The sequence below is a fragment of the Cervus canadensis genome, chromosome 14, assembly GCF_019320065.1.
Source record: "Cervus canadensis isolate Bull #8, Minnesota chromosome 14, ASM1932006v1, whole genome shotgun sequence".
In the NCBI taxonomy this organism is placed as follows: domain Eukaryota; kingdom Metazoa; phylum Chordata; class Mammalia; order Artiodactyla; family Cervidae; genus Cervus; species Cervus canadensis.
Genome location: NC_057399.1, coordinates 27,078,150 through 27,102,757, shown reverse-complemented (window position 1 = coordinate 27,102,757; position 24,608 = coordinate 27,078,150). Strand labels below are relative to the sequence as shown.

The 24,608-nt window shown below is 40.2% G+C and overlaps 1 protein-coding gene across 8 annotated transcripts in view; it reads left to right on the top strand.

Moving 5' to 3' along the window:
* The window catches only part of TJP2 (tight junction protein 2), a 123,804-nt gene that overhangs the window by 75,892 nt on the left and 23,304 nt on the right, over nt 1-24,608 (top strand). For 5 of the 8 annotated variants that reach the window (XM_043487126.1, XM_043487125.1, XM_043487130.1 and 2 more), the window contains 10 exons: nt 9,570-9,623; nt 12,169-12,293; nt 12,943-13,045; nt 14,450-15,011; nt 18,549-18,652; nt 19,294-19,447; nt 21,109-21,217; nt 21,323-21,456; nt 23,326-23,392; nt 24,222-24,372. In XM_043487126.1, coding sequence (XP_043343061.1) covers nt 9,579-9,623; nt 12,169-12,293; nt 12,943-13,045; nt 14,450-15,011; nt 18,549-18,652; nt 19,294-19,447; nt 21,109-21,217; nt 21,323-21,456; nt 23,326-23,392; nt 24,222-24,372 — 1,554 coding nt within the window. In that variant the 5' untranslated portion in view covers nt 9,570-9,578. Of the gene's footprint in view, nt 1-1,534; nt 1,629-9,569; nt 9,624-12,168; nt 12,294-12,942; nt 13,046-14,449; nt 15,012-18,548; nt 18,653-19,293; nt 19,448-21,108; nt 21,218-21,322; nt 21,457-23,325; nt 23,393-24,221; nt 24,373-24,608 lie in introns of those variants that run through there. The other 3 variants (XM_043487127.1, XM_043487123.1, XM_043487129.1) reach the window with 2 other exon arrangements.

Here is a 24,608-nt window from a genome sequence, read left to right as displayed (position 1 = left end):
GTGGTCTACATTTCATTCACATCTCAACCTCAGACTCTGGAGAAGGAAATGGCAACCCACTCCAGTATTCTTGCCTAGAAAATCCCAGGCAATGTTGCAGGAAGGAGGACCCCTTCCAGGGCCTGAAACCAGGCTCTTGTCTAACACTTGGAAATGAATTGTCCGAGGAGACACATCTGCTGACAAAGCCAGAGATTTTACTGGGAAAGGGCACCCAGGTAGAGAGCAGGAGGGTAAGGGAACCTAGGAGAACTGCTCTGTCACATGGCTTGCAGTCTTGGGTTTTATGGATGGGATTAGTTTCTGGGTTGTCTTTAGCCAATCATTCTGACTCAGAGTCCTTCCTGGTGGTGCACGCCTTGTTCAATCAACCAAGACAAAGAGAAGGGTTCTGGGAGGTGGTCGGACATGTGGGGTCTCCTTTTGACCTTTCCTGAACTCTTCCGGTTGTTGGTGGCTTATTAGTTCCGTGTTCCTTAGCAGGACCTCCTGTCATAAAACAACTCATGCAAATGGTTACTATGGTGCCTGGCCAGGATGGGGGGTTTCAATCAGTGTGCTTCCCCTAACAGACGGAGGAGGCTGGTGGGCTACGTAGGGTTAGGGTTAGGGTCAGGGTCAGGGTTACAGTCCATGGGGTCACAAAGCGTCAGACACGGCTGAGCACACAACCTCAAACAATGTAGAGGGCACGCTCCTCCCTTGCAGCCTGCTCAGTCTGGCCCATTGGTATAACATACAATATATGGTGACAAGGACCACCACTCCCCAAGATGCTTCCAAAATGCCAACCCAGCTCCCAGACCCCCAGCATCCCAGCATCCCCAGGCTTTCTTAGATGTTCAAAAACCCAAAATGTGCTTTTCCACCCCCACCCTCTGCAAGTGGTGAAGACAAAGAAATGGAGAGCAGGACTCTTTGTTATTCTTTTATCTGTGAAGTTTACAGAAAGGGGAGAGAGAGGAGGAGGCTCTGCTGAGTGAGCACTCTGCCCCCGCTATGGCCCTGACTGTACCCACTGCCAAGGATGAGCAGCTTCTTATCTTCAAGCCTTTTAATTTTCTAGGTGATAACAGCAATCCCAGGCACCTGAAACATTACCAGTTACTGTTCAGCCAGTTTATGCTTTTTGTGTGTGTGTCCTGGGGCGGGGAGGCATCTATGTAAATAAATACTTCTCTAAGTGTTCCTTTCCACAATATTGCTCTAGAATGTCTTACTTAACTTAAAAATTTCTACTCGGATACTGAATCATTTTACATGTCTGAAAGAAATATTTACTCTTAATTCTCTAGTTCCCTGGCATGGGAGAGAGGGAGGGAAAGAGCCAGCAGAGTGGTGCAAATCCAGAATGCTTTCTTTTTCCTCATAAGTAGTGCTTTTCAGAGCGTTTGGTGTCCCGCTGTATGGATGTGTCACTGTGTGAGATGACAACAGGATTTGCTGGGAATGTGGGCCACTATTGTATCCGCCTTACGTAACCACGTGGAGTGGTGGCAATGGGTGAGCAGCCTGGGATGTAGGCAGTGCTCTGGCTAGTCACCCTCCCAGAGGCCATGAAGACCGCGCAGTTCCTCCAGAGGATGTGGGTCCAGGCTGTTAAAAAGTTGGGGAGATTGAAAGGCCATGTGAGTCCCTCTGCAAGCTCTCCTTTCCCCCTTTTCTTCCCCAACCTTTCTTTGTGGGAAATTGGGAGGGGGGAGCCTTCTCACAGTGATTCCTTTCTCCTCTGATTTATTTATGCTTCTGGCAGCCCTCAGGAACAAATTGTGAGATGCAGATTGTAGTCATTGGTGGGTTTAAAAAATACTTGTCTTATATTAGGCACACTTCTGTGAAACTGATAGCCTCTTAATGGGATTTATGAATCAAAGGCTGCTGTTTTCCCTGTGTTGGGAATCTGCAAGCACAGTGTTGCTTTCTGGGGAAAGATGTTTGTTTGTATTTGGGTAATTGTAATTTCTTATTTTGGGTAAAGAGCTTTCTGCTTCCTTATCCAGCAGAAATCTATATTTTTCTTCTTATTATTATTTTTTAGTATTCTTTTTATCTTGGTTTCTAAATGATAGAAAAAAGTTTTTTCCCTTGTTCTTTTTTTCCCTCAATAGATTGAACATGGAATGCACTGTAACATGTATAAGTGTTTACTTCTATGACGGGATTTTTATCAAACATGTCCCTTATGGGCAGATATTGATTCATCTCTGGCTCTGACTTTCCATCACTGAAAACCAACAGTTTGTAGATAAAAAGCTTAAAAATTTCCTGTTGGGAGAGTCAAGACAGTGAAGACTTTTAGTGACTGCCTCCTAGTTGGTTTTTATCACATTTTGATATTCTTTATGTAAAATACAGAATTTACCTATTTGGCCAAGATTTTTTCACAGGAAAGAAACTTTAACAACTAGAGAGTATTTTTAAAGAGACAAATCAAATAACTATTTGTCCCTTTCTCATTCTTCATGTAAATATGTTACTGCCAACATAAAGCTTTTTATTTACAGTTTTTAAAAAATGGCCCCCGTTTATCTTTCTGTGTTGTCTAAGAATTGAGTCATTACAATTTCGTGGGGGTGGTTATTCACCTTACATACAGAAAAAGTGAAAGTGATGTGGGGAAGAGCACTGGAGATCCTCCTGCTGCTGGAATGCTGTCTCTTGAGTTGAAAAGGAGACTTGGCTTCTTCTGCAGCCTTCTGCTCCCCCGGAGCCAGCCTGCTTCTGCACCTTGCCTGCCTTCACGCACCTCTCAAATTACTGCTCCCACCCCTGCTTGCCCTCTGCCAGTCTGAAGGATCGCACTTTTGCTCTTTGGTTTTGCCGTCTGTGCTGCATTAACAAATATTGGTATGAGGTCCTTGGGCCAGGAATCATTGGGTACCCTTTGGTGTTCACTAATGAACCCACCCTTCCTTCCCCCCTGTTTTTTAACTTACAAAGTGTTTGGTATATAAGAGAATTATGTATCTAAATCATAAAGTGTAATTATAAAATATTCTCATGAGCCCATCACGATACCCATGGACCCTCACTAGGGTGGACCCAAGGTCCTTTCTCACTCATCTACCTCATCCTGGGTCACACACACACACAAACATCTCTAAACAAAAGTGTACAGTGCAGTGGTGTCCCATATATTCACATTTCCACGAAATAGTGTTTGCTCTTTGAATTATATAAAAATGATAACTGTCTATATAAATCCTTGTAGGATGTTTTTCACTTAGTGTTGTTTGAGATGCATCTGTGTTGTGGATGTGTGGCTCTAGTTTTCATTGCATTTTAATAATATATCACAATTTATTTGTCTGTTCTGCTCTTGATAGATCATTCAGGTTGTCTCGTGTGGGCTGTTGAAACATTCCTGCTGTGAATACTCTGTGGATCTGTGCACACATACTGGCACATTTCTCTTGGGCCTCTGACCAGGAGAGAAATCATTGCATCGTGAATATGAGTGCCTATACCCTGCCTGATGTATGTGTACTTTTCCTATGGCCTTGCATGTGAAGCTCTCCGAAGGCTAAGCGGCTCCCTGCCCGCATTCATGCAGTGTCTAAATATTGATGGCAGTTCTTGGATCTCTGCACAGCCCAGCACAGGTTGGGTGGGGCCCGAGCCCATTGGCCCCGTTTGAAAGGCACGGTCTCAGCTGTCAGCTAAGCTGATGCATGCCTGCGGGCTGTCCGTGGGGATGTATCGGGAGCTGATTTTCTGTGATTGTGTAGGGTGCTCTGTGTTTCTGGAAAGATAGTAATACAGATGAGGCAGAGAAGACACTTAGGATTTGCTGTTTTAGGCACACCCGTGGTTGGTAAGCTCTACCTGTCACCTGTAGTCCAGGCGCCACAAACCCACATGCTTGGCATATAATGGATGTTCGGTAAATATTTTTGAGTGAGTGAATAAGTGAATGAATGAAAGAATGAAGGGTTTTCTGTGAGACCTTTGTAAAAAGTCACAGCTTTGTGGGTTGTATGCAACATGGTTTATTTTTAATGCTCAAGAGAGATATTAAAATTTATTTTCACTCTAATTTCTTCACCTTTAAAGATTTGAAATTTATCACTTAGTATATTCTCTTAAAATTTAAGTAGTTAATGGTTTGTGTCACAGCCCATTAACTCTAGGTAAGAAAAGTTTGCTTATAATCTGAGCAGTTTCATAACAAGTTGATGAAGTCTTTGGCACCTGGCAAGGTCTGATTGATTAAAAATTTCATTCAGTCCTGTGATTGGCACAGTAGTGGTAAGGGATTAATCCTTTCTCTGACAAATCGAATTTAAATTACTCCTGCAGGCAGCACAGGAATACTTAAAGGCAATTTAATCTTATTAAGAAAGAATAGTGAATTACAAAAGCCAGGTTCATACTTGGAGAATGTTTCGAAAGTAAAATTTTGAAGTAATGTATTTATTTTGATACCTGATAAAAAATTTAAATCTGTTAATAGAGAGTTTTCTGTTTTTTTGACACATATTCTAAAAGCAACGTGCTCATAAAAATATTCTCTAAAGCCTCACAACTCCTGGAGAAATTGAACATTTATTGATATTTACTCTTCCAGTAAAAAAAGGACTCTTCCAGTCCTTTCCCTGTATGCTTACAAAAATAAATAAGTCAGGGAAATAAGAAACAGAAACAAACAATGATGTTTTGTACCTTGATTCTTTTTCCTTTAATAGACATTTAAGTGTATATATATATACACACATATATATATACATATATACATATATACATACATATATATTATATATATATAATCAGTCTCCTATTGTTGAGCATTTGATTGATTATTAAAAACTATAAACAGCTGTATATTTATATAAATTTATATGTATATCTTTGTGCACTTGTACAAGTATTTCTGTAGAATAAATTACTAGAACTGGAACTGATTGATCAAGTGGTATGTAGATTTTACATTTTGAAATACATTAGGCATTTGCCTTCTGGAAGATTTATGCCAATTTATATTCCCACTGCTTCCCAAGAACGGGTTGGCCTAAGAGCATAAAACTAATTCTCTTTCTAATTGAAAATATGGTCACCATGATGAAAAAAACTTTAGAAATGGACAGAAGTTAAATTATTATTTCAGTGCCTGTGTGTTTCACTGTGAATTGATTTATTTAACCTAAAGATCACTGTCCTTTTGGGAATTGTGCTCTCCACCCACCCCATAGCATTGCCCAATCCTCGGGGTCATTGTCATGGTACTGCTTCTTCCCTGATGACTTTTAAACACTTTTTTGGCGTAGGGTACTGAATGATGGTTCTTCTTAATACATGAGAGTATAGCTATACTCAAAGAGGAGTTGGCAACTGTATTTATTTTACCACAACTTTCACAGTAATTCACTGTTGAAATCTGTTAGCTTTAAAGTAAAGTGCAGAGAAGAAACTTGGAAAACATACATGCTAGTAAGATTACTTCTGGGTGATAGTGGATTGGTTGTATTGAAGCCACATTGAAAACAGGTGTCGAGATGTTAGGAGGTGTTCTGTGAAAATGGAAAGGGATGATCAATTCTGATCAGCTGGATTTCTGCTTATTATTTTCCTTTAAGAAGAAACACTTTAAAAAAAAATAGGAAACTTTATTAAAATCTTAGAATAGTTGTGTTATACTGGCACAAATTGGAAAATGCTATTATAGACAACAAAAATCCAGAGAGAAATGGCCATAAACTATTTCTCTCTGGAACATCAGACCATAGGCACCTGAGTTTCCAGCTAACCACCTCAAGCATGATATGGAAAAAGCAGAGAGCCACTGAATGGAGTAGAAATTTACTTTAAAGGAAAACTTGTATGTAATAGAAATCGGTGTCTTCATCATATTAATTGAGTGATGAATGAATAATATATCTGTTAGCTTATTGAAAAGAAAACGTTTTTGAGTGCCTACTCTGTGTGCCAGACACTGTTCTAGAAGATATGAGACAAAAGTGAGATGGAAAAAAGTCACTTGAAAATTCATTTTCTTTTTTTTTAATTGAAGAACAGTGGTCGTGGTGAGTAAACTTAAACAATGGGAGAGATTTACATATTTTAGACAATTACCTCCTTTGAATGCTTACATATTTCACTGTGTTACGATGCCTTCATTTAGCCTAAGCATCAACCCTTTTTGGACACTAATGCACCCCCACCCCCAAAGCATTCAGTCCCAGGTGTGCTGGTAGCACAGAAACTAATTCTCACCTTTTCCAGGCACCCTTTTTTTAGTTCTTTCTAACCCTAGAGACAATCTAAGTTCTATTTTTAAATCTCTTTCTGAGAATTCTGATCTCTTGGAGCCAGATGGTATTAACCAGGGAGATGTCCCCACTGTAAGTACATAGAGGGAGGAGGGAACTAAAGGATTATAAACTCCTCTGATTTGAGTAATCAGTGACAGCCACTCAAGAGTAGTCTGGCTCATCTTCTCTACAAACAAAATTTCCTTTTTCTAACCCCATTCTACCAAAAGAAAGACATTATCTGCTCTAATATATCAGTTGTTAGTTTTTTGTGCTAAGCGGCATCTTCCCCCCTCCCCCTCCTCCCCACCAAGCCTAAGAGTTTAACTGGGTAAAACAGGAGGACAGTACCTGGACATATTTTGATTCTCTTCTGTTTTATTAGTAACAGTGCAGGAATTGGCAAATTTGAGTTTAAAAAATTTTTAATGTAAAATAGAGAGTTTTTCTTAAATTATTTGTAAATAAGTACAATAAAGCTTTTTATTCATATAATTAAATTTCTTTAAGTCCTTATGTTTTAGATATTGTCTATTAAAAAACATATAACTAGATCTTCTTGTTTTTAATCCATTTTGACCATCTGTCTTTATTGTGGTAACTCTTCTACATTCATTTCTACAATCATAGTTTATGTTTTGTGCTAATATTTGCCCTCCTTTTACTCAATTTCCCATTTTGTCTCTTCTGCCTTCTTTTGAATTGACCTTTGTTTTCATTTTATTTTTCCCTTTGCTATTTTGGAAGTTATATTCTAATTATTCCCATACCAGAAAATTTAATATGTGGATTTTTCTCAATGAAGTTCAAAATTAATCAACAGTTTAATTCTGCTCTTGAATGCAATATTTAGAGTAATTAAATCATGTTACAGTCTTCTAGATTTACCTACTGTGTTGCCTAGTTGTGTGTGTGTGTGTGTGTGCGCGCGCGCTCAGGTGTTTCCGACCTTTTGCGACCCCATGGACTGTAGTCAGCCATGCTTCTCTGTCCATGGAATTTTCCAGGTGAGAATACTGGAGTGGGTTGCCATGCCCTCCTCCAGGGGATCTTCCTGACCCACGGGTCGAACCCACATCTCCTGCATCTCCTACTTTGGCAGGTGGATTCTTTACCACTGAGCCACTTGGGTGCTCACAGAATTTTAGTTCTTAGTTAACTCTCAAAACTTACATGTTTATTATAGTTGCATATAGCCAATATACATCCGGGTGTACCTCCCTTCTTGTTTTATTCTTTTTTCTGGGATTATTTTCCTTTCTTAAATTTGTCCTTTGGAAGTTCTTTTACTGCTTGTCTGTGGTAATAATCTTTCTCAATTTTGTTTTTTAAAAAAATGTCTGTCCCACAAATCAACAGTACTGTTCTAAAGATATAGTTCTACTGAGTTCAGGCTTTCATTATTGCTGTTTCCAAGTCAAGTGTTATTCTAATTGCTCTTTTGTACTCTTTTCTGTCTAGCTACTCTCAAGTCTCTATATCTTTTTCTGTAGTAAGATTACCATGTTTTTCAAAGTGATTTTTTTAATTTGTTTTTTTAAATTTACCCTGTTTGTGATGTATCAGTCTTGAACCTGAAGAATCATCAGGTCTTGTTGTTTTGGAGTATTGCATCTGTCTCACTTTTTTTTTTTTCATTTATTTTTATTAGTTGGAGGCTAATTACTTTACAATATTGTAGTGGTTTTTGCCATACATTGACATGAATCAGCCATGGATTTACATGTATTCCCCATCCCGATCCCACCTCCCACCTCCCTCTCCACCTGATTCCTCTGGGTCTTTCTTAATTTCTTCTGGAAATCTAGATAGACACATTGTAAGACTATTTCACCTTTAACTTCTTTCAGCTGTTTCACTTTTTTAATGATTTGTGTTGCACTGGGCAGTTTATTTACATCTTTCTTCCAATTCATTATTATCTTCAACTGTGTGGTATGTGGTTCAGTCCGTTTTTAAACGTAATTTTATTATTGTATTTTTTTTATTTCTAAAAAAATTTTAGATTTGCTTGGTCATTTTTGATGCTGTTCTTTGATGCTGATTACACTTTGAATTCCCCCTTTTTAATTTCTTATGAAAGACACATGAAACATATACTTTTCTTTTGGTCTGTGATTGATTTTTTCCAAAATCCACAGATTTTGATTCTGCAGTTTATTTCTCTTAACTCTCACTCATGATGACCTGTTTTGTGTTTGTGTTTAAACTGTGAACTCATGTTCCACAGATACTTGTCTGCAGGATTCTCTGAAGCCTGTTTTGTAGTGTGTTCCTGGGTATTTTTAGTGTGTTCCTGGAGTATTTCGTTCACTCCATGTACCTGGGTGGTGCTGCCAATGTAGAACCACTTTGGGTATGAGTGGGTATGAAATATGAATTTCAGTCTCAAGCCTGAGTGAGTACAGGTCTATCAATACAGGAATTCTCCAGGGAGATATTTTTAGATATTTCCACTCTGCCCAGAGCCAAGAAAGAGACAGGCAGCGGTGCCTGCTGTCTCCATCTGCCTCGCACGCTTTTCCCCCGTATACATCCACTCTGATCTGATCGCCACCCTGTTTACATCTACAGTTTTCTCTCTTTCCAGCCTCCTGTTGAAATGCCTGCTGCAGTGCTGTCTTATCTCTCTGGCTTTGAGCTTTCTTGGCATTTCTTGCCTTTAAGGATTTCCCCTCAAATCCAGCATGCATTTAATGGATTATTATGATTATGAAATGATATCCACTATTTTCAGGTTTGTCTAGACATCTGTTTTAGAATATTGTCAGAAATTGACACCCAGGGGTCTGTTTATGCTGGCATTATCATCTTTTATACCCATAATACTGATGGGGAAAAGGCCAAGGGGTCCCACAGACCTTGATACAAATAGTCTCAAGTTTGGCACTCTCTTGATAAAGGCCAAGGATTCCCTTAGACTTAAAAATGCATAAACTTGCCTAGGAAGTTGCTTTTGACTGGAGAAAGGGGATTTTTTTTTTTTTTAATTGAAATATATCTGTTTCCAACTCTAGATAAGGGCTTTTATCATGACCATATTTTGGAGTGGTGATAAGAAAAAAGCATAACACTTAATATTTCTTCCTTTTAGGGTATACCTCTCAGTATGTATTTCACTAGTTTTCCTTGTATTGTTAAGACTGCCATTTCATTGAAGGAGAGTGTGTTTGGAAATAAGTAGTATAATGTTCCCACTCTTGTTGATGTGTGGAATGTGTGAACTGGACTTTCTATGGAGACATTTTGAATTACAGTTTTATTTCCAGCATTGAAATGCTTGTGGTTTTAATCAAATTGGTTTTGATTCTTTTAAAACAGGCTCCAGGCATGGAAGAACTGATATGGGAACAGTACACTGTGACCCTACAGAAGGTGAGTGTTACGTATGTCAAATCTGCTACAGTCTGTTCTTATATTTACAGATCATGGATCTTTTTTTAATTGAAGTATAGTTGATTGTGCTTCAGGTATACATACAGCACAGTGATTCATGTGTATACATATACAGACACACATACACACTTTTTCAGATTCTTTTCCATTACAGATTAAGAGATACTGAATATAGTTTCCTGTGCTATACAGCAGGACCCTGTTGTTTATTTTATATATAGTTGTGTGTATCTGTTCTTCTCAGATTCCTAATTTATCCCCCCTCCCTTTTCCCCTTTGGTAATCATAAGTTTGTTCTCTATGTCTCTGTTTCTGTTTTGTAGGTTCATTTGTACTAATATCTTTGCTTGGATTCCACATACAAGTGGACATATAATGACTGAGTATTACTCCATTTATATATACCATAACAGATCATGGATCTTATTTATTTGTACACAGACACAATTACTGCATTAACGAGGATTTGTATGTTGTTCTATTTTTTGGCTAAGATCTGTATAATATAGAAGAATCATAGAGATTCATTAATGTATTAACATGTCTTCAGATAGAATATTTTACAGGAAAAAGAGGAAAGAAAGGGAGGAATGGAAATAATCTGTTCTGTTTAATGTTAAGGCAGCGTCTACAGCTTCTGTAATTTTAAGTATAGCGTTTATAACATCATTCCCTCAGTGAGTTTTAGGTCCAAACTAAACTTTAAAACATTGGTTTAGCACTCAGGAGACATAGGTTGTATTCCTTGTCCCACTCCTTGATTGTATTAATGAAGCTAAGTTAATCAGATTTTTAATGATGCCCTCTCACCCTCCCCCCACACACAATGAGATTGAAAGTAGAAGTAAGATCATAAAGTAAGATCATAAAATACATTAATGTATTTTACTGAATTTTTAAAGTTATGTCACAGGTATTACCCCTCTTGGTTAAATTAGGTAATACAAAGAACTTCTAGAACTTGGAGTCCAATACACATTAATAATTGCTGCTTAATAAATGCTAGCTCTATTCCTTTTTATTCTGACAGAGAGTTTGAGGTAGGCATGATAGGTGTTAGCCCCACTCAAGACAAGTGCAGCCATTAAGAACTTGTAAGTGATTTGTGTGTGGCTAAATGGCTAAATGAACTAAACACACACTCGTGATTCTTATTCACCAAGCTGCCTTGGTTAGCCTCGTGATTTTCTTGGGCCCTGTATGGGTCTTTTTCCACTCTGAGTCCTTATAGTCTCTGTCACCGTGTAGATGGAGTCTAAGTTCCTCAAAGGGAGAGTTTTCCTTTGACCATCACAACAATGAACTTCAGACCTTGACTTCAGTGGAAACTGGTTTTTGAATAAATGTGTATGAAATCAATTCAGATAGAAAAACACAGGTGGATGCTCAGGTGCTGAAACTTCTGGAGCGGTAATCATGAGTTCTTGAGTTGAGGGGCTTCCCCCATTAGGTCTTATTTTTCACCTCTTGTCATTTTCTGGGGCTTCCATTCTGACTGTTTTCTCTGCCCCTTTGCCATATACCATTTGAATTTGAACCACAAATTGGCAAAGGTAGGAAACATTTTAGGCCTGGTACAGAGGATAGAGCTATCTTTGTGTGGAAACGGGTATCAGGTGACAGTGCTGCCAAATTCAAAGCCATGGGATTAATGAACAACAGCCCAACTTGTTCTGTGTTTTTGTTTGCTGTCAATTGGCATCGTGGGCCCCACATGGGAACTTTTTTTGGGTGAAGGTTTCTTTTATTCTCTGAATAGATTTTTATATAATCAAACTCTTATTTAGCATTATAGCCACATATATCCCTGGATGTGAATATAGTCCACATATAGTCCTGGATGAAATCCAGGAGCTTAGCTTTTTTGAACACTGAAATGAATTAGGATTCTGTATTATTTGGGTTCACCCTTATGCATTTCTAGATTAATCTTGAATCTCATTCATCTCTATTTCCATCCTAAATGCATGTGGAAAAGAATTTAATACTTTGCTGTCTCATAAGATGTCAAAAATAAGTTCATCTTCAGGTTTTGTCTTTAAAAATCCATATACTTCTTCTTCACTGTATATTAAAATGTGACCATTAGCTCCTCTAACTTGTAAGTTAAAGGTATTCTTTAAAAATACGGGTTTCACACAGATTCAGTTGTGACGAGCCTTTCCAGCTCAGGCCTGGATATGAGAACAGGTGTGATTGGTGATTCTAATAGCACATACTTATTTGGACAGAAGATGTAATTTCCATCCCCTGCCAGCTTCTAGAGATAACGCCAGTCTGTGCTATGAATCTTGTCCAGCTTTCACAAGGCTGTTTCTTTTAGATAAGGTATTTCCCTTTATAAACCTGCCAGCTAACCATGATGATGTTATGTTCTATTTCTCACTTGTTTCTCTAAGCCCTCTGTTTCTGAACTGTCTCTGGTTATTGGTTTGACCTTCATTTTATTGACTGCCTGTAATAAATCCTGAAAGCCACTTATAGAGGATTTTATTTTAATTTTTATCTTAACTTCAATGACCAGGATTCCAAGAGAGGATTTGGAATTGCAGTATCCGGAGGCAGAGACAACCCCCACTTTGAGAACGGGGAGACATCGATCGTCATTTCTGACGTGCTCCCGGGTGGGCCCGCCGACGGGCTGCTTCAGTGAGTGTCCTTCCTCCTGCTCCCGATCCCTGCCAGTCCACTGGTTGGCCCTGGACAGGGGGCTTTTGGTGGTGTGCACTTTTAAAATTAAAAAAAGAAAGGAATATATATATATGTGTAAGTTAGTTTTCTTTCATACAGAGAGCATGGTAGAATTTTTACATCATTTTTGGGATGAGATAAAGTTGCGAGTTAGGGTTCTGTGACCTCAAAATTTCTTTAAGAAGCTGAAACAACCTCTTGACTTCATCCCCTCCAAAACACAAGTGACTATCAGCCTCCTTTGGGGGCATCTGCAGATTTGCCGGAGCATACCATGTACCATGGTCCACCATACACCATGGGTAAGGAGGGCCTGATGTACGGGTTCCTTCTGTGCTCAGACCGTAGTGCCGTCCAGTGACTCCTGGAGGGATCCCGTGGGTTTGGGTCCTTCTCTGCAGGTGGTTTCCAGGAGACACTGTCCAAAGCGCTCTGAGCATCTCTTGGGTTCCTTCCTCTGAAGAGCTCAGACCAAGTTGACAGATTAAACCTCAGGAGTCATTAGACACCAAGCCCTTTAATCTTTTGCTTTTATTTGTTCCTAAATGAACAATTGAGAGGGGCAAGCTGGGAGTTTTTCATACCCCATTTTTCTGTTTTGTTGCAGAGAGAATGACAGGGTGGTCATGGTCAATGGCACCCCCATGGAAGACGTGCTCCATTCTTTCGCTGTTCAGCAGCTGAGGAAGAGTGGGAAGATCGCTGCCATTGTACGTCCTGGGTTTGTTCAGCTTGACTCCGTAGCGCTTTGTTTTTATGCCCAGAGGAAAATTACTACTTACTCTTTAGCACTTGACAGAATTGTACCATCTAGGCACCACTGCCTCTGTACCCTCAGCATGTTGGGAGGGTGATGCTAACTAAGGTTGATGTAAAGACCCTTCCTGCCTTCTCATCCTTCTCCTGACTTAGACCAGTGCTTCTCTTACCTGCATAAATTTGCCTGAAGAGCCAGGTTAGATCATTATTCTCTAAGAGAATTAACTAGATTGCGAACAATGGTAAAACCACATTAATTTAGAAACTAAATTACGAGCTCATAAACTCATCTGTAACAGCTCTCCCAGGATCATGTTCTTTCTTCATAAACTCGCATTTCTTTGGAGATAACTGGCAGTCTGTGCCATTCACTCATTTATTGGCTTACTCAGTCATTCGGCAAACATTGGTTGAATATCTGCTTAACCCTGGAGCAGGTCTGAGCTATAAGGAGTATTCACTCCAGCAGGGCAAGTGGACACAGCGAGCGAGAATTGGAACATGGTGTGTTAGGGACAGTGCTGGGGGGATACACGGGGTGTGTGGTGTTTTTTTTTTTTTTCCAACTTTATATGATAAAAATTTTCAAACAAAAAGGGAAGTTCAAAGATTAGTATAATCAACACTTATCTTCTATAGTGTTAATATTCTGCCATATTCATTTTAATTCATATTAATTTTTCTCTGTATGTGTATATAAAGACATACTTATTTTTAGTGAACCATTTGACGCGAAGGGGCAAGATATGACCGTTCAACCCTTCTTGCTTCTCAAACCTCCTAAATAAGGACATTCATCTACATAACTCTACTACTGTTATCCTATTAAAGAAAAGTAATAATAACTTCACCATGTCATTTAGTACACAGTCCATGTCCTAAGGTGACTTTGATAGACTGTTTTTGTTCTCCATCCAGGAGCCAAAGTTCATGAGTCACATTTGGTCCTTGTCTCATCAGTCTTTAATCTAGAAGGATCCCTCTTTTCCCTCCTCTCTCCTCCTACATGCCACACACACCCCCCAGCCCCCACTTTGAATGACATTGATTTATGGATGAACCTAGGCACTCCTACACAGAATGTCTCACTTTACACATTTTCAGTTTTGTAACTTATTGATTTAAAGCCTCTTGGTGCTTTTCACACTTTTGAGTAGAAGCAGATTTTTGGAGACACTGTGCTCGGTTTTATACTCATTGCCTTACTTTCTTCTTAACACTCTGGGGTATTTATCCTTCTTGTTTTAGCCTGGGTAGGAACACACAGTTTTACTGGGAAGGAAACCCGGGCTCTTAAGCACTGTATTCTCTCTGTTTGGTTGTGACTGTCTGGTGTCTCCACTGTTTGGTGACAGGTGGTCAAGAGGCCCCGGAAGGTCCAGTTGGCCCCGCTGCAGGGCAGTCCTCCTGTCCACGAAGATGACCGGGCTTTCGAGGTGATGGACGAGTTTGATGGCAGAAGCGCCCGCAGCGGCTACAGCGAGAGGAGCCGGCCCAGCAGCCGCGGAGGGCGCAGCCGCAGCTGGGAGGAGAGCCCTGAGAGGGGCCGTCCCCACGACCGGGCGCGCAGCCGGGATCGGGGCCGGAGCCTGGAGCGGGGCCTGGACCACGACGACGACTACGGGCGAGCCCGGGAGCGCAGCCGTGGCCGCAGCCTCGAGCGGGGCCTGGACCACGATGATTACAGGCGGGCCCGGGAGAGCAGCCGCGGCCGGAGCATTGACCCGGTCTACGATCGCGCCTACACCCCTGAGGGGGAGTACGGCCACAGGGCCCAGCCTGATGCCCGGTATGGGGCGTCCCAGAACCGCAGCCGCGAGCACCTCCACTCCCGCAGCCCCAGCCCGGAGCCCCGGGGGCGGCCGGACTCGGACAAGCCCATCGGGGTCCTTCTGATGAAAAGCAAAGCAAATGAAGGTAGTCATGCGTGATGAAGAAAAGCACTGTAACAATAGCTAACTCTTCCGTGCCACACATTGACCTAAATGCTTTGCACAGATTAGCTCGTTTCATCCTCACCACCACCTCCTATGGGTGTTACTCATATTTTTATTTTATAGACTAGAAAACTTGAGGTGCAGAGAAGTTCGTTGACTTGCACAGAGTTATATCATTGATGGCAGAGCCAGGTGGCAGAAATTTGGCTTTAAATGGTTAGGCCAGTAATTCTCAAAGCTGCATAAGTATCACCTGGACTCTTGTTAGAAAGGCAGATTCTTAGGCCCCAGCCCAGTCCCCACTGAATCAGAGGCACTGGGGTGGCCTCTCCTGTTAACAAGCTCTCCTGGTGAACCCAGAGCAGCTTAAACTAATCATCCACAGTAGAGGATGATACTCCAGCCAGTCTTGATTGAGATTTTGCTCTATGCCAGGTCCTCTGTGGAATAAATATTCTCTTATTTAATCCTCACTAGACGCCTGCGTGAGTGGGAAACCGCTCCTCTTTTACAGGTGGGGATAGTAAGGTGAGGAGAGATTTATGGTGTGTCCACGGATGAGGTGGGCTCTGCCCTGCACTGCTGATCCATGTCATGTGCCTGGAGCAGTTGCACACACTTAATCATGTCCGAATTCACTAAAGCCTTGTGTGATAGGTAGACAAACCAGTATTACTTGCAGTTTAGGTGAAACTCAGAGGTGGGAGGTGACTTGCCCACATCTTGAAGCTGATAAGTGGTAGAGTTGGAACCTAAACTTCATCTCTTGGAAATAAATGACAGGAAACAAGTAGGTGAATGAACAGGGATTTAGAGCCCCGTGTTGTGATATTCCTTGCATTGATTCTTGGCATTCAACATATTAAATTCCTTGTAAGATACATTTTATCTCTTTTTGTTATCTAATTCTTCTCCAAAGAGGAAAAAAGATGAGTATCCAAGAGTGTAATGTGTAAGACCGCTTGCTTTTTAGGTTGGGAATTTGCATTTTAAAGAGCCTATCAGATGAAAGGGTTTGTTTTCTTTAGCTCTTCTAGAGGTGCATAAAGAGTTGAGTTATAGAACGGGGTACCTGTTGAAAGACCTGATACTGAAAAGATGTTGAAATAATTGCAAGGATGTGAATAACAAGATACCTGGAGCACAGGCCCAGAAAGTAATGGTGCAAGTTGAGATTGTATGATCTTTGAGGAATGTGCATCTTAGGTGGTTTAAGGGTTCTAGAGAATCTTATCATCCTAGATAATGACATCATCAACCCCCAAGAATTGCAGAGTGAAAACCATTCTGCTTCCAGATTGTGGACTGTTGAGGAGTTTTGAGAAAGATGACTTGATATGAGGCATCCTTCACAGAGGCCTACTGTATGTTCTGTAGGACTTGCACCCAGGTTCCTGAGTTCCCCACTGCAGTACTCTGCAGTATTTTCCTCTTCCTCTTTCTCCTCTCCTGCTTCTTCCTCTTTTGCCTTCTCTTCCCGCTCCTACCCCTGCCACAGAAAGAACCACATCCTGCAAATAATTGTGGGTGCACCAATATGTGAAAAACTCAACCAAATGTTTCATGGAACAATCCTTACTGTGTGTTGGTTTTTGAATAGTTCCATTACATTAAATTAAAAAATACTGGTCACAGCTCACTAAATTGATTTCAAGATTCACTCATGAATTGTGATCCACAGTTAAAAAAGATGTTGCGTGTCCTAAGAAACTGCCCAAGTCACGCCTGGTCTTAGTAACACTACCGAGGAGCAAAGGGAGCTTGTGCCGCTTTGCAGATGTGACATTTTACTCCTTCTGGGCCATTTTGTTCTTTAAACTTAGAATTCAGTGTTCATTGTTTTCCTCCCAAGGTTCTACTTTTTCAAAAAGATTTTTAAAGCCACCTTTTGCTAAGATTACATAATAATTAAGCATAACTGGCCAGAGTTCCATAAGAATTATCTTTAAAAATATCTGGCTGTTGGTAAGGTCTTCATTTGATTAAGATAAATATGATCCACTCATATGGCCAGCATTTACATGTTTCATGGGCATTAGATAGACTTGCTTGTAAAAGTCTTAGAAGCTGGTCAGCTGATTTTTTTCTTCATTTGAAAGATGCCTACAAACACATCAATGGCAACTTGTTAATTTTACAGTAAGAGTACAGTTTTTAAGAGGATAGAGGAATTGTTGACACGTGAGAAGTCATGGCTGAGGTTTGTCTCAGCCTTCTGTGCTGGACTGTGAGGCTGTTTAACCAGTAAGGAATTGCCATCCTTGAAAGAAAATGTCATCCATCTTACCCTTATTATTTCTTGAGCATCATCTTCCTATAAGGTGGCGGTGGACCTCAACACTGTTAATCATTGTAAGATCTGATGCAAACTTACTGTAAGTCACTTAAACCTGATCTTTAAATCTATATCTAAGTAGTAAAAAGTTATTTTGAATTGACAAGATTTTAGTCCATAACAATAATAATGAAAATTTGAATGTGCCTCTTTTAAAACCTGCTAGGTTTAGGTAGCTTCCTAAAATAACCGAAATTCATCCTTAAAATATGTCTATTTACAAGTTTAGTAAAATCAGAATAATATTTAAAATATTTTAAAGTATATATATACTTAGTAAATACAGTGGTTTTTCTTTTGAGATCAACACTAAGTCCATGAATCCCCAGAGCTGTGCCAGTTTTAGTTGAATACTGTATCTGTTGCTTTGCTGGTTTATTTATCCCTATTCTTCACACACTGAAGTTTTTTCAGTGCCAAATCCTACACAATTTAAATGGTTATAGATGGAGAGTATAATATAGGTGGTACCTTCCTATAGGTAACTGGATTGTCAGTAGAACATGCCTGTACCGAATTGTGTTTTTTTCCTTCCCCCAACATTTTATTTTGAAAAGTGTTAATTTTGTAGCAAATACTCAAATAGCCTTCACCTAGTTTTATCAGTTTTTAACACTTTGCCACATTTGTTCCATTTCTATTTTTTCCCTTTCTCCCTCCCCCTGTTCTTCCCCTACCCCCTCTCTGTCTCTAATTGGGGTTTTGGGACCCACTTGAAAATAAATTGCAGGCAACATGAACTTTATCCTTAAATATTTCAGTGGGTATCTCCCAAGGACAAGAATATTCTCTTACATAACCATAATGCTATCATCACTCTTAAGAAATTAGCATGAATATACCTTTTAATATAGCCCAGTTCATTTTGAAGTTATTCCAAAATAATGTAATACACCCTCCCTCCCCACACCGCCCCCTGTGCACCCCACACATTGAATTGAGGACCTAGTGAAGTTTTACGCAGTGTGTTTGTTTTTTGATATCTCCTTTAACCTAGAACAATCTCTCTGCCTCTTTTGTTTTTTATGACAGTGACAGTTTCGACAAGTTCAAGCCAGTGGTCTTACAGACTCTCTCACATGCAAAATTAACTTTTCATACATATTTTAAAGTAGTTAGTCCTGAAAGGCAGACTCAGTTTTCTGGACGTGTTAATGAAATATGTGTATGTTTGTCTCCTAGAATATGGTCTCCGGCTTGGGAGTCAGATCTTCATAAAGGAAATGACCAGAACCGGTCTAGCAACGAAAGATGGCAACCTGCATGAAGGAGACATAATTCTCAAGGTGGGCGGATAAGGGCAGAGAACAACCAGGTTCATGCTCAGCTTCATAGTCTACATTTCCACATTGAAGTTCCAACACAGTGAAACTTTGTTGAGATGGGAGTCTCAATAGTAAGACAAAGCCGGGAAGAACAGCAGAGAGATCGTTTTTATCAGGAAAACCAGACTTAGAGATTTGTAATAGAGGAATGTCAGTTTAAAGAAAAAAAGTCTCAACAAAGACATCCTTCTTCCCCTGTTTATTTAAAGCTTAAGCTCCTATTTTCTGAATGAAGGAAAGATGAGAGGGTGACTTGGTGGTATATGAATGCTGAATATTTAATAGTTTTTGTAAATCTCTCCAGTCAGGAAACATGTTCCAATAGTAAACCAAGCCATTGTCTTGAACTTGGAAGTTCAGTAAATTCACAGAGTCACTTGAGCACACTATAGCTCTCACACGTGTGTTTGGGTTTCAGACACGCAGGGTTATATTTAATTTAAAGGATAATTCATTTTTGTTCATTCTGTCATCTTAAAGCCCATGTCTGTTTGAATAGCTGTGCAAAGCCTTTACATTTTTAGCAGGGGAAAATAAGAACTTTTCTATTTCACTCTTAATAGTTGTATTCCATGGAACGTTACTGTTCTTCATATACACAGATAAATGGAACTGTAACCGAGAACATGTCTTTAACGGATGCTCGAAAACTGATAGAAAAGTCAAGAGGGAAACTCCAGCTCGTGGTGCTGAGGGACAGCAAACAGACGCTCATCAACATCCCCTCATTAAATGACAGCGACTCAGAAATAGAAGGTAAAGAAAGGGGAGGGTATGAACTTAGCTGGGAGTGAGGAAGGATATTGCTTCTGCATTCTCATCTCTATTTATCGGAGTCATTCAGCTGGAAGTTAAATTCCTAACAGAAACCTCTCTTTTAAACTTTAATTCCAAGTTAGATTGTTATTTTCTTATTAAATGGTCTATTGAAATTAGGATTCCAGTATGGAATTCTGGTGCACTTAAGAGTCCCAGTGGACTCTGATTGAATACAAAACTTGTGAGTAAACAAATGTATATAGGAGTGGCTCAGAGAACTAACCACAGGACTTCCCTGGCAGTCTGGTGGTTAAGGCTCTGCCCTCCCAAGGCAGGGCGTCTGGGTTCAACCCCTGATCAGACAGCTAAGATCCAGCATGCAGCAGTTGAGGATCCTGTGTGCCACATCTAAGACCCTGTGCAGTCAAATAAATAAATATTTAAAAAAACAAAAAAAAGACCTAACCACATACATTGTAAATTACTCATTCTTGGGCTTTCTTACATGATATTTTTGAAGTGGCTCTTAATATTTCCAACAAAGAGAAGACAATATGGAGGATAGCTAAAACTGGTAGACACTATGATAAGGAATCAGTTAGAATGACTGAATATTACAGTATTCATTGGTTTGGAATTTGTGTCACCTCTTGTATGAAGATGTAATCATTTCTTTAGTTTTAACTTGAAGATGAATAGCATAGGATAACATCATTTATTTAGTTGGTTTAGTCTTTGTTTATTTCCACAAACAAGTCCAACTTCATGTCCTTCAGATTGGTCTTGGATATTCTGCTCTTTATTCTTTTTTTTTTTTTTTTGGCTCTTAGGCGTGTCTTTATTATGACTTTTTCTTTTTCTTTCTAAATTGAGATATAGTTGATATACAACACATAGGATAACATTTTAACCATGTAAAAATTACCCATAAAAATAACTAGGCATGGCATTTTCTACGTAACCATCTAGTATTGCCTTTGTGCAGAAAAGTTTAGAAAATATTAAGTGCTCAAGTTTAGAAATGGACTTGCTTTTTAAAAGAATTACTTCATAAAACCTTAAAACTTCATTTAATTTCTATTATATAAAATGTTTAATCAAGTGGTTACTGCTTGGAGTACAGGAGAACAAGGAGAGCATGAGAAATAATCCCAACTTGCTAGGAGCTTGCAGTTTACCTCGTTTTTCCAAGTGTCATCCTCAATCCACTAATAGCATTGTGTCATACAGGAGCTTGATAGAATTGCAGAATCTCAGGCCCTACCCAGAACAACTGCATTTTAACAAGATCCCAGGTGACATGTATGCACATTTAAGTTTGAGAAGCATTGTTCTATGGTAAAGATGAGTTTGTGTATCTCTCCATCTATAAAAACCCCATCATTGGCTTTTGACTCTTCAGTGGCAGCTTTGATGGAAAGGATAATAAATGAGGAGCATAACATTCTGAATTTGGATTCCTCTTTGTTGATTAATGTCTTTCCTTTCAAGCTATCAGATTTTTTTTTCCCAAGGGAAGACTATCAGACTATTTAATAGCACATTTACTGCCTGCCCTCTCTTCCATTTCCCATGTTTCCTTGCTCAGAGAATTGAGTAATTTCTGGCACAGGTCTTAAATGTTTCATTTAAAAGACTTTTCTTATTTTTGAAACCAGATATCTCAGAAATAGAGTCCAACCGATCGTTTTCTCCAGAGGAGAGACGGCAGCAGTATTCTGATTATGATTACCATTCCTCAAATGAAAAGCTGAAGGAGAGACCAAGGTAAGATGATCCATATTTTCCCTTGCACATGTCCCTGTGTGTGTATATGCATACCTGTTGGCAGATCTGTCACGTGATGAAACATTAACATGCTGTGTGCTTAAGTTCAAGAGAGGACACGCAGAGCAGGTGGTCCAGGATGGGCGCCACACCCACCCCCTTTAAGTCCACTGGGGATATGGCGGCCGTGGGCAGCACGGAGCCCAGCAAGGAACCCAGATACCAAGAGGAATCCCCAGGTGAGGCTCATTTTACACAGTCGTATTCAGGTGTGTATGCTTGGTAATTCCAGAGGGTGGCTGGTAGGAGAGAGAAAAAATATTTAAAATCATTCTTCTGTATAGAAGAGGCACTCCTAACTCATTTAATATTAAAAAAAAAAAAAAAAAAAAGAATTTGCCTTTTGTACGCGCCAACAGATTGGTCACCTCCTGTTATATTTCAGTAGTCATGGTCCTTTTGTCTCCCATCCCTGACCCCAACCTGAACTGTTTTCTGTTCACAACACTTCTGACATCAACTGCATGGGTTTTGTCTTCCTCCCAACTATCAGTTCTCCAGACACCAGCCTGGTGTCCTGCAATTCAGTCCAGTTCTGACACTGACTACTGAATTCCTGCAAAGCCTGCCGGTTAAGGACTCCGTCGCACAAGATGCCCCCACCACAGATGCCAGTCACAAGCCTTGGGTTGCCGCCCTTACTTCTGACCAACCAGCTCTAAACTGAGAGGTCCCATGACCCCCTCTTCAAGTTTGATAATTTGCTAGAATAGCTCACAGAACTCTGGAAAGCACTTTATTTACTATTACCGATCAAGTTGCTGCCACTCTGTGTCACTTACATCTAAAATTGTTCAGGAAGGGGAATACCTGGTTAATCAAATATTGATACTTTTGAAAATAAAGGATACAGCCAAATGGAAGAGATATCTAGGGCACAGAATGGGGAGAGGGTGGAGAGGTTTCATGCCCTCACTGGGCAGGTCACTCTACCAGCATCTCAATGATTTCATCCATCCTGAAGTGTTCTGAATCCCTTAGTTTTTGGAGGCTTTGTCATGAGCATGACTTCCTCCTCCTAGTGACCAGCCCCAGCTTGAGGCTGTCCAGAAGCCTACTAGGAGTCATCTCTTTAGAACAAAGGATGCTCCTATCACCCAGCAAATTCCAAAGGATGTAGGAACTCTGTGTCAGAAATTAAGGTTAAAGACTAAACATTAGAGCAAAAGATGCTCCTGGTACCCCTTTCACTCCAGAAATTAATAGGGGTCTTAGGATCTCTGTGTCGACCTGGGGGTGGTGCAGAGAGACAAGATACATGCCTCTTAATTATGTCACACAGTCGCATTTTGTCAGATTGGATTAAAGTCCTTTCATGTCCCATTTCTTTATTTCAGAAATAATTTTATGTATGTATTTTTGGCTGTGCTGGGTCTTTGTTGCTGGGAGGGCTTTTCTCTTGTTGCGGTGCGTGGCTTCTCACTGAAGCAGCTTCTCTTATGCAGAGCACGGACTCTAAGGCACATGGACTTGCTAGTTGTGGCTCCCAGGCTCTGGAGCACAGGCTCAGTACTTGTGGCACACGGGCTTAGTTGATCCGTGACATGTGGGAGCTTCCTGGATCAGGGATGGAACCTGTGTCTCCTGTATTGGCAGATGGATTCTTTACCACTGAGCCACCAGGGAAGCCCCTATGTCCCATTTCTGATCTCAACTCCATCACCTACCCCCCACCACAATAAAATTATCATCAAAATTTAAATGCATAAATATCTATCCATGGAAAAAACAGCATTATTACATGACTTTTAAATTATTTAAAAATGCTACCACTTTGTAAATGTGATTATGCACCTTGCATTTTTAAGTTTCATTTTCCTTCTCACTTGTTTTTGAGAAACTACTGACATCTGCTAATGCTTTAAAATTTAACTTTTAAGACTTATTTTTCTTGTTTGATGTGATGATGTATATGTAGCATAAGGAACAGACTTGAATTTTTTGTGGATTTTGTGATCTTCATATTTAGAGACAAAACCTGTTTGTCCTGGTTGCTAATGATATTTTTTTAAAAAATTTTATAACTAGTGATGTTTTTTAATCCACAGTTCCTCCACCAAAACCAGCCCCGAGAGCTGTTCTTCGTCCAAGTCCTGAAGATTTAGCAATATATGGGTAGGCATCTCTTCCTGTTCCCCTTTCTTGCTCCACACAGCTCTGTCAACTTAACTGAAATCTGGAAAAATGGTGTTCATAAACACCATTAAATGGTGATGATTTTGTATATAATCAGCTGCCTTTAACCCATCTCTATTGCTAGTGTTTTTAAGAAAGAGAAATCATTCGTAGGAAGAGTAAAATGTGGAAGTAAGTTAGTGTTAACTTTGCCTGCTTGTCTGCTTAGCTGGCTAGTGTCCCAGATGTTATTCTGAATAGCTGAGTTTGCCAGATCAAGAATGCCCAGATGGGTGAAGAATTGCTTAACTCTGGTGCCTCTGTAGGGACTGTAGTGATAGCTGGCCCTGGTGTGTGGAGGGATGGGGAAGTGATGCAGGGCTCTTCACTGGACAGTGAGAATCCCTGGTTCCATGGTGTTCCATGGGTTAGGATCCTGCTCCCCTGGACTCAGGCTGTCTCCATTTGACAGGAGCCCTGTGGGATCAGCAGGACTTGCTTTGGAAGAATCCTGAAGTCGGAATCAGATGGCCTTGAAGTTTTACCCCAACCCTGCCCTTTATTTGCTTTTTATCTTGAATGAGTTTACTTAGACATTCTCTCTGTTTCTTTTCTTCACTGGTAAAGTGGCCTCCTGATATTCATCTCACAGCCCCAAGGAGAATAAAATTATAGATATATATAAGAAAGGCAAGAGAGAGTTTATAAAGGGTAAATCACTCTATAGGTAGAAGAAATTAAATCTCTCACTGCTAATGTTGGTTCTCCTTTACCAAAAAAAAATAAGAAAACCTCCCATCTTTCTTTACTGAAACTGAACCCATTGCAGCCCCAATACCAAAATGGTGAGGTTCAAGAAGGGAGACAGTGTGGGCCTCCGGCTGGCTGGTGGCAATGACGTTGGGATATTTGTGGCCGGCATTCAAGAGGGTACCTCCGCGGAGCAAGAAGGTCTTCAAGAAGGGGACCAGATTCTGAAGGTATGAAATCCCAGCCCTGTTTGTAGGTGTTACTGGGAAAGAGTAGGGTTTCCTGGAGGGTCTTACATAAAGGATGAAGAAGTGGTCCTGCTGGTGAAAATAGACCAGCTGCGGGTTTGTTGCTGCAGAGCATCAGGTCTCTGTTTCTTTCCAGTGGACCCTGTTTCCTCAGTCCTGGAACCCAAAACTCATCCTTATGTCTGTGGGAATTTATAGCGTTCAGAACCCTCACAAAG